The sequence below is a fragment of the Eublepharis macularius genome, chromosome 3 (assembly GCF_028583425.1).
Source record: "Eublepharis macularius isolate TG4126 chromosome 3, MPM_Emac_v1.0, whole genome shotgun sequence".
Lineage (NCBI taxonomy): Eukaryota > Metazoa > Chordata > Lepidosauria > Squamata > Eublepharidae > Eublepharis > Eublepharis macularius.
This window is the reverse complement of record NC_072792.1, coordinates 80,745,020-80,762,938: the sequence shown is the minus strand read 5'-3', so window position 1 is coordinate 80,762,938 and position 17,919 is coordinate 80,745,020. Positions and strand designations below refer to the sequence as shown.

Below are 17,919 nucleotides of genomic sequence, written 5' to 3'. Positions count from 1 at the left end.
TTAAGTAAGTTTCTATCTCCCCTAATTCTCCAAAGACCACAATTTCCCCTTCATGTCCCACTTTTTCTCCACATATTTCTTGAATTTTTCCCAGCTTAATGTATAGTCCAATTCTTCTTGTTCTTTCAATTTCCTTGTTAGTTTGTTCATTTCTGCCATATTCAAAACTTTCAAAATCCAATCTTCCATAGATGGTATCTCCTGAGTCTTCCACATCTGCGCATAACACATTCTGGCCGCCGTAATCATATAAAACACCATAACTCTGTCCATTTTATCAAAATCTTCTAGGTTCATACATAATAACAGCAATTCCGGGGTTTTATTTATATTCCTTTGTAAAATATCTGACATAACTTTAACTATATCCCCCCAGAATTGCTTAGCCTTATCACAAGTGCTGAAGAAAATATTGTATAGAATATAAGTGCTATGATGTACTCTGTGTCAAAATCACTATGATGTATTCTGTGTCAAAATCCTACAAAATTTTGTAGCTATCCTGCTGCTATTCCATACATAATAATGTGAGTGTCACGCCCACAAGAGTCCATGTGTGTGGTTGGTGGGGGAGTGGCCATGCTGGTTGTCCTTCAGATGGATCCATCCCTCTATCCTATTTAGCGGCCGCCTAGTTGGCACCTCTGTTGGGCTCCCCCGTCCACGGGCAGGGGAGCACGGGCAAGGGTTCCACCACTGGCCTCAGAAAGGGGCTCCCTTCAGAGTAGACACCGATGCCTACAGTTCCCCCAGGTCCCCCGCTGAGTCCGCCCTTGACTTCAGGGATGGACTTCAGCTTTCTCTCCTTCCCGACTGGGGTCTGGATCCCTCCATTTATCCCCTAGCACCAGCCCTTCCCAACTTCTCACCTTCCCATCCCCAGAGTGATGCCCAACACCTGTGCCAGGGGTGGCCATAGTCTGTAGCCCCACCCCTGCTCCTGCCCCCGATAGGCCTGGGTCCCTGCTTTCCTCTGCTGCCCCCACCCTCCTGCCGGGTCTGCCTGGACAGACTTGGTCCTAGGTGAATCACCCTTCACCAAAGGGTCCCTGAGGGCGGGCCTGCTGAGGTAGCCAGCCTCTCAGCCCCAGTTGTACTCTCTCATGCTGCCGGCTGGGCGTGTTGGGCCAGCCACCAGAGGGGCAAGGTCTCCCTTCCCAAGGTCGCTGGCTGTTCACCCAATTGCCGGGACTGCCTGTGCACTCCTACAGCTGCACCTCAGGGCCTCGCCGCTGAGGGCCTCTCGCCCTTTTGTCCTCACCGCGCCTCGGTGTCACCCACTCACCATCCTGGGCGCCACGCATCTTCTGCCACTGTGGCGCCACTCAGCTGGCCGCCCTGCATGCCTCCCACGCCGCCACAACCAGCTGCATTGAGTGGCCCGGAGTCCTCTCAACCCCCTCCCCAGTCCGGTAAGTGCCCGTGACGGGCGAGGCGAGTGGGGAGGGCATGGTGGGTTGGCAAGGGGGGCTGCTGCGGGGTGGCTGCTCGTCCAGGGAGCAGCGGGCAGAGCCGTCACAGGACAGTGAATAAATGCTTCTTTTTATTCATTCAAGAGTTCTCCTAATTGACAAAAAAAATTACTGCACCATTTTGTATTTATTTAATTATAATATAGTTTTGGCTCGGAGATGAAATTCAAACACGTCTCTTAGATTTAACTGTAAACTATTGTAAAACAGTAATATATTCACCACAGCACATTGGATTACATATCCAAGTGTACACACTGTTTTATCCACTTTGTTTCATATGGATCATAGATTGAATAATTTTAAATGTAAATAAAGAGTTATTAGCAAGAATATTCATGTGTGATATAGAACAGAAGTAGTTCATTTATTGCTCTAGGGCTTAAAATCTTAGATAAGCAGACCAATGCCAAGGTGAGGGTGACAAATTACGAAGAATGTAGTAAGAGAAAATCAGCTAGCAACTGAGGTGCTGCCACGTTCAAGAAGAGCTTTGTTTGTGAGCTTTGGAGAGGGATTTTAAGTGGAGTTAGAAGGGACTTGGTATATACAGAAAGAAACCTCTTCCAGAGATCAGTATAGCTGAAGGACATAAACAAGACTGAAAACACTGAATCAAATAAGGTTAAATACCACATTCTGATGTGCAATGGAGTGAGAGAAGGCATGACAAGAAATAGAGAATTTATTCACATGTGCTTGTGCAATACTCAGGATCAAACTAGATATGCAGGTTTTTAAAGAGCAGGGTCCAGGTTTCTCATACCCAGCTCTGGTCTCCACAGCCATACAGCAGCTGTGGAGAATGGTTATTAAGAAATAAAGTTGAGACCAAATGGCTTCAGAATGCCATTTCAGAGCAAGAAAGACCAACTGCCTAACTCCTCCAAGCCATTCCCCTGTGTCAAGATAGCACAAGGGGAAGGGTATTTCCCTGTTTCTACTGCTCCACGTGCACAAAATATTCCCTGTGAAGAAGCAAAAATAGAGATATTACCCACTCACTATTTTAGGAAATGGCTTGAGCAGGGAGGCAAGAGCCCTTCCTCTTCACCACAGCCTCTTAAATGTAAATTTTATTGGTTTTTATTGGTATGTTACGAAGTATAGTCCACCCTGAGCCTGCTGGTGTGGAGAGGGCAGAATATAAATTGAAATAAATAATTAAATAATAAATAATTACAATAGTATTATTAGCCTTCAAGCCTTGGTTTCTGTCACTAAAATTGTTCAGAGTGATTTGACATTGCTCTCACAGGTGATGAAGAAAAATGTTGTTTTGGCCATAAGCTGTGAGGTACTTGGTAGCTATACGGCGAGTGAACTGGAGGCCCCTTGGCCGACTTCAGGGTTGATGTTAGATCAATTCAGATGTTTCATCCAGGAGGGAGGTGGACAGGATCCTGTGTGCTGTGAAACCTACCATGTGCCCGCTAGACCCATACCCATCATGGCTGGTGAAAGCTAGCAATGCCAATATCCAGGCCCCTTTGGCTGACATCGTTAACCTGCCCTTGAACTCTAGGATTTTCCTGGACAAACTTTCCTGGAAGTTACAGCTGGTCCAGAATGCAGCAGCACAGGTCCTTACTAAGACTCCATTCAGGGTGCATATTCACCCTGTTCTATACCAGCTGCACTGGCTCCTGGTTGATTTCCAGATCCAGTTCAAGGTGTTGGTTTTGGTGTTCATATTTGTTTGTTTGTTTGTTTGTTTATGTCATTTAGAGTCCACCTTTCTCACTGAGACGCAAGGCAGATTACACAGTTTGAGATTAGTACAGTCAATATCAAGGACATTTCCCTAAATAATGCCATGGGGCAAGTAAATACAAGTTTACAAAGTCATAGCATTAGCAAGAATCTAATACAATGTTGAAGAAATGCTGAAACAGAACATAAGCAATTCTAGGACTGACATTAGACAATGTGAAGCACAGGTAGGATATAGGAGCAGCATAGTGTTGAAGTCTATGGCCCCTAACTCATTAGCAAAGCATCAGAGAAACCCTCCCTACAATACAGCCCTCTTATCTGAGTAAAAAGCATTCTGTTTCCTTTTTAGAATTTTATGTCTTTTAACTGTCTTTATTCTTATTTATTGTTGTTGTTAGCCACCCTGACCCCATTCATGAGGAGGGTGGGATATAAATCTAATAAAATAAAATAAAATAAGGCAGGGGAGGAGCAGAGCCTTTTCCAGGGCTCTTTAGTCCTTTGAGGAAGGATTCATTGGGGTCAGACTGAGCAACAGTCACTGAGTGACATGCTACCACTCAACTTGCACGATTCACCCAGGACTGGCTACAAACGCCAAAGTGAAGTAGCAGTTAAAGTTTTAGGTTAAGATCTGGGAGACCAGGTTTGAATCCCAGTTCTTCCTTGGGTGACTTTGAGCCAGTTACACATTCTCAGCCTTACCTACCTCACAGGATTGTTGTGATGATAACATAACTGGGCCATAGTGTTCCTGGGCTGAGGCTGGAAGTGGAGGAATGAAGGGAAAGCTCAAGATGGGGGGGGCAGATAAAGGTAGGTTTTCTGGGGAGTGGAATGGAGAGAAGGAAACAAGAAAAAGTGACAGACTATGGCGGCTTTCAGGAACAGGAAAGAGGAAATAGTAGGGGAGGGGGAAATGAGATGGTACCTGTAAGTCCTTTGGGGTTTCCAGATTGTATTCTTCTAACATGCAAAGAAAAGCATGCAGCCTTTTTTTTTTTTGAAAATTTTTATTAGGCGAGTACAGATTACAAAGAAAATTTTTATTTAAGAACCTAAATATCAATTTCCCCCCACCCTTTCCCTCCCCCCTTTCCCTCTGACTTCCAGCAGCTTTCCAACCCATATCTTATTTTATTACTTACTTAACTATTCCCTCTATATAATATTATCCCATATTTCCTTAATAAACTAATAGTATCCATTAAATTCAAATCTGTTCAAAACTTAAACTTAACAATAATTAACACTTCACTTTAAATGGTAAAGATCCCTATCTCTAATAGTTCTCCCAGTTAATAACTTTCAAATTGCTATAATTTCCCCTTCACGTCCCACTTTTTCTCCAAATACTCCTTCAATCTCCCCTAGTCATTGAAAAATTCTTCAGAATTCTGGTCTCTCAGCCTTCTTGTCATTTTCTCCATTTCTGCCATGTACAGCAACTTTTGTATCCACTCTCCAATAGATGGTATTTCTTGCACTTTCCATTTCTGCGCATATAATATTCTTGCCGCTGTTGTCATATAAAATAACAATGTTCTGTGCTGCAGAGGAACATCTTCCATGTTTAAGTTCAGTAGCAGGAGTTCTGGGTTCTTTATTATTGAAATCTGCAAAATCTCATTTATCATTTCTAAAATATCTCCCCAGTACTGCCTAGCTACCTCACAAGTCCACCACATGTGATACAATGATCCTTCATGACTTTTACATTTCCAACATTTGTCAGACATCTTAGCATTTCCATAAGCTATTTTTTTGGCGTCAAATACCACCTATATATCATCTTGAAAATATTTTCCTTAATACTGGTACAGGTTGAAGTCTTCAATGTATTTTTCCACAAATACTCCCATGCCTCCATTGTTATGTCTCTTTGGCAATTTATAGCCCACTTCACCATCTGGACTTTAACAGTTTCATCCTCTGTATACCACTTCAAAAGTATTTTATAAATTTTTGAAATTTTCTTCTTACTTTCTTGTAGTATAACTTCTTCCAATTCTGAGTCTTTCCATTTAATTCCATCTTTTGAGCGATCCGAGTTATATAAGTCCTTTATCTGCCTATACTGAAACCATCCATAACAAGAAGCTAACTCTTCTTCTGTTTTAATTCTTATCATATTTTGTTCCTGGATAAGAATCTTTTTGTAGGACAGATATTGGTCTCTGTTATAAATAGCTCTCGGGTCGATAGTTTCAAATGGTACCACCCACGAGGGGATACCTTTACCCAGATATCTTTTATATTTTCTCCAGATTGTGAAGAGACTTCTTCTAACATAATGATGCAGAAACATAGAATCAGCTTTCAATTTATCGTGCCACAAGTAGGCATGCCATCCAAACAATTTTTTATAGCCTTCCAAAGTTAGTAGCTTACAGTTCTCCAGTGACATCCAATCTTTAAGCCAGACCAAACAAACTGCCTCATAATGTAATCTGATATTTGGCAACTGCAGTCCACCTCTCTCTTTGGCATCACTCAAAACTGTCATTTTTACTCGGGGTTTCTTGCCTGCCCATACAAAATCGGAAATCTTCCTTTGCCACTTTTCAAACTGCTTACTGTCTCTAATAATTGGAATTGTCTGTAATAAAAACATGATCCGTGGTAACACATTCATCTTGACTGCCGCTATTCTAACCAGCCACGACAGATTTAATTTATTCCATTTAATCAAGTCTCTGTCAATCTGCTGCCAAAGCTTTTCATAATTGTTCTTAAACAAATCAATGTTCTTCACTGTAAGCTCAATCCCTAAATATTTTACTTTATGCGTTACTTCACAATTTGTAATTTCCATCAATTCTTGTTGCTTTTGTTTGGTCATATTCTTACATAATATCTTCGACTTTCTCTTGTTCACATAAAATCCAGCCAAATCTCCAAATTCTTTTATTTTATCTAGCAACTTTGGCATATTTTGTATTGGATCCTCAACAATAACCATCACGTCATCCGCAAAAGCTCTAACTTTGTAGGTGAAATCTTTAATTTTTATGCCCTTATAGCATCATCCTCTCGAATCTGAATCAATAGCATTTCCAAAATCAAGATAAACAACAATGGAGATAATGGGCAACCTTGCCTTGTACCCTTTCTGATTTCCAATTTTTTTGTTAAATTCTTGTTAACTACAATTGCTACACATTGGTCTTTATAAATTGCTCTTACCGCTTGAATAAACTCTTTTCCCATTTGCAGTTTTTCCATTGTGGCGAACATAAAACTCCAATTTAGATTATCAAAAGCTTTCTCTACGTCCACAAAAAAGAAACCAACTTCTTTCTCACAGTGTTTGTCATAATATTCTATCGCATTTAAAACAGTTCTCAAATTGTCTTTGATTTATCTATTTGGAAGGAAACCTGCTTGTTCTTCTGCAATAAATTCCACGAGCCCCTCCTTTAATCTCTCCGCCAAACTTTTTGCAAAGATTTTATAATCATTATTCAGCAACAAAATAGGTCGATAATTTTTAACATTACATAAGTCCTGTTCTTCCTTTGGTATCAATGATATAATGGCCTCATTCCAAGATTCTGGAACTTTTTGTCCTCTTAAAATTTCATTCATTACCTCCTTCAAAAAAGGTACCAATTCATTTGCCAATGATTTATAAAATTTGGCCGTAATTCCATCTGGACCTGGTGCTTTGCCTAATTTAGTCGACTGAATAGCTTCCTTTATCTCTGTCTCTGTAATTTCTGCATTCAGCTTTTCCTTCCATTTTTCTGATATCAATGGCAATTTAATTTTATCTAAGTATTGTTCAATAGCTTCCAAATTTACTTCTTTCCTTTGATACAGTTTTGCATAAAACTTAAAAAATGCTCTACTAATCGCTGATTGATCCATCAATGTCATTCCATTTTCTTGAATCTTAGTTATCACCTTTTTTTCTTTTTTCTTTTTCAACTGCCATGCTAAGTATTTCCCAGGTTTATTTGCCCCCTCGAATGACTTTTGATTTAATTTCTTCAGTTCCCATTCCAACTCTTTATTCTCCATTGCTTTCAATTGTTCTTGCAAGTTTTTAATTTCTTGATATAGTTTCTTTTTCCCTGGTCTTTTCTTCAGTTGTACCTCCTTAATTCTTATATTCTCCACAATTTCTTTCTTTTTTTCCTCTTTTCTCTTTTTATCCCTTGCATTTAAGTCCATTAATACTCCTCTAATAACTGCTTTATAAGTATCCCAAACTTGGAGGTTGGAACGGTGTTATTCAAATTATATTGTATAAAGAATTTGATCTCTTTTTGTAACAATTCTAAATTGCCCTTTTGCTGCAGCAAATCCTCATTTATTATCCATCCTCATCTTTTGGTGCATTTTCCAAACTTCCACATAATTGGATTATGGTCTGAGCCTACTTTTGGCATTAACTCCACACCCTTTGTCCATACAACCAAGTCCTTAGAGGCCCAGATCATATCAATTCTTGATAATGTCAAATGTCTTGGCGAGAAATACGTATACTGCTTTACCTTAGGATTATTCCTTCTCCAAACATCCTCCAAATTCTCCTGATCCTTAATTTTCAAGAAGGATTTTGGCAAAAGTCCTCTTTTCTTTTGTGCACCCTTTGTTTTTTTATCAACGTCTAAAGCTGTAACTCCATTGAAGTCACCTGCCAAAATTATTTGTGAGTAAGTTAGTCCATCCAATTCTTTCTGTAGATCCTTGAAGAAATTGTCCTTAGCACCATTAGGTGCATAAATCCCAATCAGCAAAATCTTTTCTGTATTCCAAATAATTTCCACGGCTATGTATCTGCCTTCCACATCGTTAAATATCATTTTAGGTTGCAATTCATCTTTAATATATAAAACGACTCCTCTTTTTTTTTTGCTTCGATGTAGCTGCAAATTCCCTTCCCAATTTAGCATTTTTTAAATATTTCACATCATGTTTCTTAATATGGGTCTCATATAAGCAAATTATATTACAATTCTGTTTAGATAGCCAATGGAAAATAGTTTTATGTTTAGAAGGTGAGTTCAGCCCATTTACATTCCAAGATATGATTTTGCATTCCATAATCAAATTCTGGATCTTTTAGGTAAGTCTTTTTCATTGTCTATAAAAAACCTCTCCATCTCATGACTGGACCTGATCGTTTTCTTGACTGTTTGATATTCAAAACTCAAACCCTCTGGTATCTCCCATCTATATCTAATATTCAAATCCTTCAACATTTGAACCAATTCTCTGTATTTCTTCCTTTCCAACAAAACTCCCCTTGGTAGCTCTTTCATTATTCACACTCTTTTTCCAGCAATTTCCAAAGGGTTTTGAAACTTTTTACTCACAATGTCTTCTCTTGTTCTTTTTGTTGTAAATTGCACTATCATATCTCTTGGTAGATTTTTTTGAGCTGCATATTTTGAATTAATTCTGTAAGCCACATCCAGAAGAGCCGCAACTTCTTCCACTTCCTTGTCCAAAAATTCTGCAAGTATTTCTGATATCTGCTCTTGGGCTGATTTCCCCTCTACTTCTGGGACTCTGCGAAATCTAAGTTGTCTTTCCATGTGTTTACATTCCATCACGGCCATTTTTCCTTGCAAACCCTTGGTTTCTATCTTAAAAGAAACAGACAATTTATCAACTTCATCTTCCATTACTTTAACTATCAACTGCGTCATTTGTAATTCCTTCTTGACCTCATCAATACTCTTGGCTACTTCTGCCACCTCCGATTTAAGTGTCTCTTTAAAGTCTTTCGCCATATCCCTTATCATATCCTTAATCTCTTTATTTCCATCTGCCACTTTCTTATCAAGACTCTCCAACGCCAACTGCCACTCCTTCTTTGACATCGTGGGGCTAGCTTTACCTCGCTCCCACGAGTCCGCTCTCTTCCACAACTCCGTGGTGAAAATAATTTATTATTTTCAAAGTTAAGCCCTCTATTTAAACAAATTCTTCTCCAATTAAAAAATTCCAGTATCCAAAATGGCGGGTGTCTTTTCTCTATGGTTTTAACTCAAAGCTTCTGCCCTTATCCTTCTCCAAGATGGCCGACTTCCGCTTAGGTTGAGGTCTTGCCCTTTCCCTTTTCCAAAATGGTGTACTTCCTTTTCCGGGTTTCCTTTAGCCGCTGCTTCCAACCCATTACTCTATTGCTTTGAAGCACTTCCTGCTCCGTCACAGCCACACAGCAGTTCTCGCGTTTCTTCAGGTTTCCCACAGTTCACTATCTCTCTTAGACCGCAGGTATGTAAACAATAATCACTTTTCCGCTCTAATTCTTCTAAATAAATTCTTTTTAACTCAGTCAATTTGCCGGAACATAGCGAGTAAGTTTTTAAAACTTAGCAATTTTTGTCTTCCGAATTAATTCAGTTCCTCTTATCAAATTTCTTCTCGAAAAGAGAGATAGCAATCTTTACCTTAACAGTTCTACTTGCGGGTTGTAATAGCTGTTTCAGTACTCAAAGTATTCCAAATTAGTCCAAACTAATTGCTGAAGCTTGGGTACGATGATCTTATGTCAATTCAATGACTCCAAAGCTGCTGCAGAGATCTTTGCCATCCTTCATAGAGTGGGACCTCAAGGCTGGGTGGGCAATCGTTGCGCAGATCTCCCCCCACAGCTGAGATCAATGCACCCTCTGGATCCTGAGCGTTCACCCCTGTTCTCCGCCTGAGAACAGGGAGCCGCGGGCGATCTAGCACCCCACTAGCCCTCACAAACAGCGGCTCGGACAGCTCCGCTTCTGAGCTGCGTCAGACCACCATGATCCCAAACCGGAAGTCGAAAAGCATGCAGCCTTGATATGTTTGTAACATTTGTTAGTTTACTTATATTTAATCACCAACTCTCTTTTGGCCATTGCTTTTGAAACTCTGATACTTATATCTTTACTAGAGGTGGACACAAACTGAAATACAAACCAAAATTCATCATAAACTGGTGGTTCGTCAGAGCCCATTTCTGATGAACCACCACGAACTTTAGACTGGATTGTTTGGTTCGTTTTTCAGTTTGTCACTGCAGACAGCCTAGTGCCAATCAATCAGTTTCCTAGGCAATGGGGGGGGGGGCTTTCTGCATCCCCAGAAGTGACCTTCTACTGCCCCGGAAGTGATGTTTTCATGAACCAAATGAACCAGTTCATGAACTGGGGCAAGTTTGTGAAAGTTTGTGGTTCGTGGTTTGTGAAATGCAATGAACCACGAACCACATGGTCTGATATTTTCCTGGTTCATGCCCACCTCTAATCTTTACTTATTTTATTTTGCAGAAAAATGTTTTTGTGTATCTTGTGTAACTTCTTTTTTCCCTTTGCTCTGATAGGTAGATCTGGTGAATATTGGAAGCACAGATATTGTGGATGGAAATCATAAACTAACCCTTGGATTGATCTGGAATATAATTCTCCACTGGCAGGTGAGTGTCTAATAGTAAAATCTTACAGAGTCCATTGAAAGTAGTGGGCTTACAAGGGTGTCACTCACGTTAGGATTACGTTGAATATAATTTAAAGAATATTTTTAGAGTACATCCCTAACTGAACAACATTAACCAATGCCCAGTATTGGTGTCGCAGAATTTTAAGTGGTCAAAAATTTTGATGCCAGGCTAATATCTAAATAAATAACAGTGGAAGAAAAAAAGAGCATGCTCCCTACTCACCTTTGGTTAGTGAGATAATGATAACACCATGCCCCTTATAGGCATTAGGTTGTAAATTCTTTGACATGCAAAATGAGTAATTGGAACGAGTGCTCCATTAACATTCTTCTTAAAAGCACCATACTCTTTGAAAGAACTGTTTTGCGAAGGATGAATACCAGGAACTGTATTGCATTATCTGTTTTCTGCTTGTTGTTTTGACATTTTTGAAAATGCAAAATAAAGTACTATTTAATTAAGAAGCTGCAAATTTTGTTTGAGGAACCACTGCTCATTGCAATTATATTTAAATAAAGAAGTAATGATAGTGGGCAAAACAATTGTCTTCTGTTTTATATTAAAACTTTACCATCCTGCGCTATCTCTTTTGCATTATTTCATATGTATTTTTTGTTGTCGCAGTTCATCAGTCTTATATATACTAATACTTACAGTGAAGTAAAAGAGGCTAGGTTTGATTTGTTGGAGCAAAAACTGGGCAGGTATACTTGGTTACTCATGAAATTCTGTTTCCTTACACAGGTCAAAAATGTAATGAAAAACATCATGGCTGGGTTGCAACAGACAAACAGTGAAAAAATCTTGCTGAGCTGGGTCCGTCAATCAACTCAGAACTATCAACATGTCAATGTTATTAATTTCACCAATAGCTGGTCTGATGGCTTGGCTTTCAATGCACTCATCCATAGTTACAGGTAGGAGTATCTTGTTCATATGACTGCAAATGCTGTGTGTGTGTTTAATAATGCTGTGTCATCTTTCATCCTATAAACTAGTGTGCCTTGAAAAATACATAAATTGCCTTGCTAGGCCCTGCCTAGGCCCATGTAGTGCAGCATTGTTTTTTCCAGAGCTGGCTAGACTGATGGGGGGGGGGAGATTGTTCAAACCATTTTTTTAATTAGTTAAATGGAAGTTCCATTTGCTATCACAACTAGAGCTGTCACATCCCTGGGTGGAGTCTGGGGATCTCCCACTCCCAGCCTCTGCCCCTTCCGCCACTCACCTGGCCAGCAGGGAAGGGGGAATGACTTGGGGAATGGGCTTGGCAGGCAAAAAACTCTCCTGAGCCAGTGCACAGGGGGCACTCTCCTGCTGGCCACAATGACTTCACTTCCGGAAGTGACATCATCACATGTGGCTGCAGGCATGCTCCTGCAATTCACAGGGGACCAAAGGTTCCACCTAGGTCAGTGCCAGGTCCCCCCTACCCTGCCAGGATGGAAAGGGAACCTGGCAACTCTAATCACAGCTTATCACTGGTAAATATATGCTCTGTGAATTGGTCTTTCTTTTCCTCCCCAAATGTGTGGTACATTTATTTCATACGTTAAAATGGAACTGTCTGCTTCCTCCCTGATAGTTGTACGCTGGTTTAGTCTCATGTGGTAGAGTCCCTGCTTAGTTAGTTCTGTTTGTTAGTTATAAGTCCAGAGGAGTTAGCCGTGTTAGTCTATAGTAGCAAAATATAAAAGAGTCCAGTAGCACCTTTAAGACTAACCAAATTTACTGTAGCATAAGCTTTTGAGAATCACAGTTTTCTTCGTCAGATGCATCTGATGAAGAGAACTGTGATTCTCAAAAGCTTATGCTACAGTAAATTTGGTTAGTCTTAAAGGTGCTACCGGACTCTTTGCTATTTAGTTATAAGTGTAACCCATGGGAGCTCTTTTTTTTCTGAAAAGAGTTGCTCCCATTCCTGTATCTTCTTGCTAACAAACAGATGTTGTTTTTAACTCACCTGTCTCTGCTGTACAAATCTAAGAGCAGGAATCTGAATGAATATCCTAATCCTGATTTACAAGCAAACATTACAGAAGGCATCCAAAGCAGGTGTCCAAGGCTGCTATGATTGCCACAGTTTGGTGTCGTGGTTAAGAATGCAGGACTCTAGTCTGGAGAATGGGTTTGATTCCCCACTCCTCCATTTGAAGCCAGCTGGGTGACCTTGGGTGAGTCACAGCTTCTAGGAGCTCTCTTAGCCCCACCCACCTCACAGGGTGTTTGTTGTGGGGACAATAATAACATACTTTGTAAACTGCTCTGAGTGGGCATTACGTAGTCCTGGAGGGTGGTATATAAATCGAATGTTGTTGTTGTTATTATTATTTTGTGGTAATGTATTCCACAACACAATTATGAATTTCATTGATAATTTTCATTGTTCTTATCTATTTTGAAGCTGTTGTCTGTGGATAAACTTGACAGTGTCGGACTAATGTATGCCTACTGTCTTTATACTATTCATAATTTTATATTGTCTTTTTGAGTCATATGATGTTCCCTAGGCCTTACACAAGAGAAAAGTCACCAGAGGCACCAGTGGCATTTTTAAAATTCCAAAAATAACTAACTAGTTAATTACTTTAGAACGGAAAGGTCAGGTGAAACCAGTGTTAAAATGGCTCTCTGTTACAACTCGTCTCCCAACTCTTCACACTAGATTCCTCTCAGCTAGAGCTTAAAACAGCCCCCCCCCCCTTTCCAGCTCATGCTACCCAATCAGATTCCTAGGAGCACCCTGTCACTCAAAGCCCTCTGTGTCTGTGAGGGATGTGTGTGTACAATATTTCCAGGCTTTTTAGAACATGCATGTCTCTTTCCCCTAACTTAAAAAAAAGCTGTATCTTATTCAGTGACAAATTCATCTATCCTTGGGCATTTTCAGCCCACTGAGACTGCATTCCAATATGCAAGAAAGCATTTTGTTGTGTAGTAGTATGCATTATTTTGAGACAAGTAGAATTAAGTAGTTGTGTGGGAGGGATAGGGATCTATCTCCTCTGGCTCCAGGGCTGCTGCCAGGCTCTGGGGCCAAGCTCAGTGGGCACCTCAGCTGAGGGCTCACATTGATTAATATTAGTGCTGGATCTGGTCAGGTTTCTGGGAGTGCTGGACTAGGGCTCTAGCCCCTCCCTCTGGCTCCAGGGCTGCTGCCAGGCCCTGGAGCCAAGCTCAGTGGGCACCTTGGCTAAAGGCTCACAGATCAGTGCCTGATCTGGTTTGGTTTCTGGGAGTGCTGGGCTAAGGCTCTACCTCCTCCCTCTGGTTCCAGGGCTGCTTCCTGGCTCTGGGGCCAAGCTCAGTAGGCACCTCAGCTGAGGGCTCACAGTGTTCTCTGCTTTTCTTTCCTCCTTAATTCTTGTTTGCTGGCACAATGAGGTTTTGGGCAGGGGCTAAGGGTTGTTGTGGGGGGAAGTACAGAGATTGTTCCGGTTGCCCCATTGGAAGCAGTACTGGGTGGAGCTCGGAGGCAGCAGACACTCCTGCTCCCCAAGATTCACCTGTGGGGGCTGTGGAGGAGGCCAAAGAGGTCTTGCTGCTGGGGGAAGAGGATCTCTTTAAACTTTTTGAGGAGGTGTGTCAGACTATGGAATACCAGTTATCTAGAGTTCGTCTCCCCCCCTTCTGCAAGAAGCACAATGTTTCTTGATTCCAAAAGGTTTATTGAAAGACAATGCTCAGGATACAGTTACCCATATTCCAAGGACTAAGAAAGCCTTGGCTGAACGAAAGCTTTGTTGAGAATGACACACAAAGTGAAAGTAACAATACTTCAGACACCCATTCCCAGCCTCCCCTCTTAGTCCTGTCTAGAGAGCCTGGGAAGGCGAGGATGTCAAGGTCGGCCAAAATGGGTTGATAAGAAAATTCTTCGTTCCCATGGATATAGGCGGCCTGGACAGCACCTGGGCCTGGAGGGAGAGAACTAAACAGCTACAGATTATAACATGAGAACATGGTGTAGCTATGGCTCGAGAACTGAACAGCAAACTGGCACTCTGACAAGGAGGAGGAGGAGGAGGGTGAGGTGTCCATGGAGGAATGGTTGGAGTTTGATTAAACATCCATCTCGTCCCCATCCCAAACTCTTGGGGCTGTCCTTGCCTGTAGTCCACTCCTCACTCCTTCTTCTGGTGCTAGCTCTGCAGTGCGGCCTGGAACAGTTGTGGGCCACTTTTCAAGCTCTCCGTATGGAGGCACATTCGGGCCCTTCTGAATAACTGCCGTGTGGTGCAGTGGCGTGCCTGCAATGGCCTGGTGCGCAGGGGCAATGACCCAAAGCACCTTTCATCGATGGTCCTGAGTAGGCACCTGAAGATGCACCACCCGAGCCTGTGTCCTCCATCCTTGACAAGCGAAACATCTGGCAGGGGGAGAAAGAGGGCTACCAGCTCTTCTGACCAGGGATCAGTGGGAGGGTCATCGGAATTCACCCCAAGCAAGAAGCCTTGCCCCGAGACTGCTGGTGGTGGGAGCGAGATGGTCAGGCAGGCTGCCCTTGTGGAGATTGTTCCCTCAGGGTCGCGTATAGTGCCACTGAAAAGGGTGAGGTTGAGGGCTCATGAGGCGGGCATTGTGTTGTGGCAGAGACGATTGCCCTACAAGGATTCCCCCTATCTGTCGTGGAAGGTGTGGGCTTCCACAGGCTGCTTCAGCATTTTGCCCCATGGTTCTCCATACTGTCATGGCGCACCGTTGGCCGTGGAGTCCTGCCTGCCCTCTACCAGTCTGTGCAAGACACGGTGCTCAGGGAGCTTTCGGCTGCCAAATGCCATACCGCACACTTCCCGGCAGACCTCTGGAGAGGTGGCCATCATGGCTACCTTGGCATCAACACCCACTGGTGGCAACCAGAGGACCTTCACCATCCCAGGCCAAGAACTGGCACCCGAAAACAGGTGCCATGCTTGACACCGGGCTACAGAGTAGTTCTTCTCCAGGGCTGGGGGATTGACCATTTTCATACTGGGAAGAACATCACCACCATGATAAAGGTGGCTCTGAGGGAATGGACAGCCAGTGGGGGAAGGGTTTGTCTGTGGCTTCATGGTGACGGATGCGGGAAGGAATATGTTGGCAGCCTTGAAAGTGGCATCCGTCCTGGGACTGGTGTGCGTGGCGCACAAGCTGCACATGGTCACGAGGGATGTTCTTGGGCTAGGGAGCAAGCCAAGGGACAGCTGGGACAAGGGAACTTTGTGGACATGCAACCTGCTGGACAGCTACCAGCGCATCACTTCCCACTTCTCCTGCAGCATCAACTCTTCCTGTAAGCTGCTCCAGAGGCAGGGGGAGAGGGCCCCATGAGCACCACCTCTATCAGGACATGTCCACCCGCTGGAACTCCACCTACTCCACCTTTAAGGAGGCCACTGAGCTCTTGTGCTCATATGAAGCCAGCCTAGGTCAGCCTGATCCACAGGCTCGACCAGTTACAGGCCAAGGAGCTCGAGCACGAGCAACAGCTGCTCTCCAGAGTCAAGGACTTTGTGAGGAGGATGCAGGCATGAGTGGCCAAGCGCTTGCATCCTCTGTGCCACGAGGTGCCGTACTAAATGGCCTCCCCATGTAACCCCCATATCAAGGGCAGCATCACCATGACGGGGGGCGAGATGCAACACTTGAAAAAGGAGCTCCGCAAAGCGGTGCTCCGTTTCCAGGCAAAGAAGGCAGGACGGAGGGAACCGGGCAGTGGTGAGGAGCAGGTGGTGGAGAAGGAGGAGGAGGTGGAGGACGTGGAAAGAGAGCCATGCCAGGAGAGACCCATCAAAACAGACCCTCTCGATCTCTGGGCCTCATCGGTGGGCTGTGTTTGGCTGAAGCACAGTGGGCATGTCTCTCGCTGTGGAGGACTCAGTGGGGGCCATGGTGCGAGAGTACCTTGCAGAGCCCACTGAGCTCTCCAGTCCAACCCACTAGAGTATTGGGCAAGCAAATCTGCCATATGGCTGGACCTGTCCATCGTGGCAACCAACATCCTGTCCTGCCCTCCCACCAGTGTGCAGAGTGAGCAGGTATTCTCCCTCCTGTGAGACCTCCTCCATCACCACTGCGCATGTCTGCACCCGGACCTGATGGAACATGTCGACCTTCATTAAGGTCAACCTCCACCTGCTGGGATATCCCTCCCTGCACCTGGACCTACCTGGTCTCTGGGCCACCCCAGTCTACTGTGGGTCTAATCTAGGCAAAGCTCCTCTGCAGCAGCCTCAAGATCTCTGGCCTGCTGACTGGCTGCAGGGCAAAGCTACTTACTGCTATTACTTGTCCCGCGGCTGTTCAGGTCAGGTTTCTGTGAGTGGTGGTGTCATGTTCTAGCCTCCCTCAGTTCCCGGAACTGCTTCCACGGTCAAGTGCCAAGCTCAGTGGGTATCTTGAATGAGGGCTCACACTGGTTATTATTGGTACCTGTCCTGCCTGCACAGGAAAGATGTCTCTTAGTGGTGGTGTTGTGCTCTAGCCCCCCTCAGTTCTCAGGGCTGCTCTAAGGTCTGGAGCCAAGGTCAGTGGGTCTCTCAGACCCTGGCTTGCAAATGTTTGGGTGTTCCTGGTCCTGCTTCGCAACGCAGCTGATAACCCTTTGTCCTCCTCTCCCTGACAAGTTCCCGGTCCCTCTCTCGACCCCTCTCTCTGTGGATGGAACCACTACGACCCTTCCCAATGACATGTCCTGCCCATCCCTTCCTCTCCCAAGCAAGTTCCTGGTCCCTCTTTCAACCTCTTCTTCTCTGGAACCACCATTACCCTTCTCAATGACTTGTCCTGCCTATCCCGTCCTTTCTGTGAAGGCAGGAAGGTGGGTGATGTCTGCTGCTGCTGCTTTTGGGCACGAGGGTCAGCTCAGGAGCTGTTGCACATATGGTTATACAGCATGGTGCCTCCTATACATGGCACCTGCTGTCCCCTCTGAGCAGGGGGAATGGGTCTACTTTGGCCCTTGTAGTACGATACTGAAAGTCATTCTAAGCAGAGTTGCAGCTAAATCCATAAAGTCGATGGGCTTAGAAGGCTACAACTCTGTCTTCCATTGCATTGTGAAGGTCAAGCTAGTCATGCAGGTTTTTAAAGAGTTGGGTCTGAGTTCCCCAGTCAATCTTTGTTTGAATAATAAATAACTGGGGTTGCCAACTTGGGGTTGGGAAATTCCTAGAGATTTAAGGATGGAACCTGGGGAAAATAAGGTTTCAGGAGAGGGGAGGCCTCAGTAGACTATAATGATATTGTCCACCCTCCAAAGCAACAGTTTTCTCCAGGGGAACTGATCATGGATCAGTAGTCTGGAAATGGGTTATA

The 17,919-nt window shown here is 43.5% G+C and overlaps 1 protein-coding gene across 1 annotated transcript in view; it reads left to right on the top strand.

Moving 5' to 3' along the window:
- The window catches only part of DMD (dystrophin), a 2,144,806-nt gene that overhangs the window by 679,176 nt on the left and 1,447,711 nt on the right, over nt 1–17,919 (top strand). The window contains exons 5-6 of the mRNA XM_054973282.1: nt 10,504–10,596; nt 11,365–11,537. Of these exons, the coding sequence (XP_054829257.1) occupies nt 10,504–10,596; nt 11,365–11,537 (266 nt within the window). The remainder of the gene's footprint in view (nt 1–10,503; nt 10,597–11,364; nt 11,538–17,919) is intronic.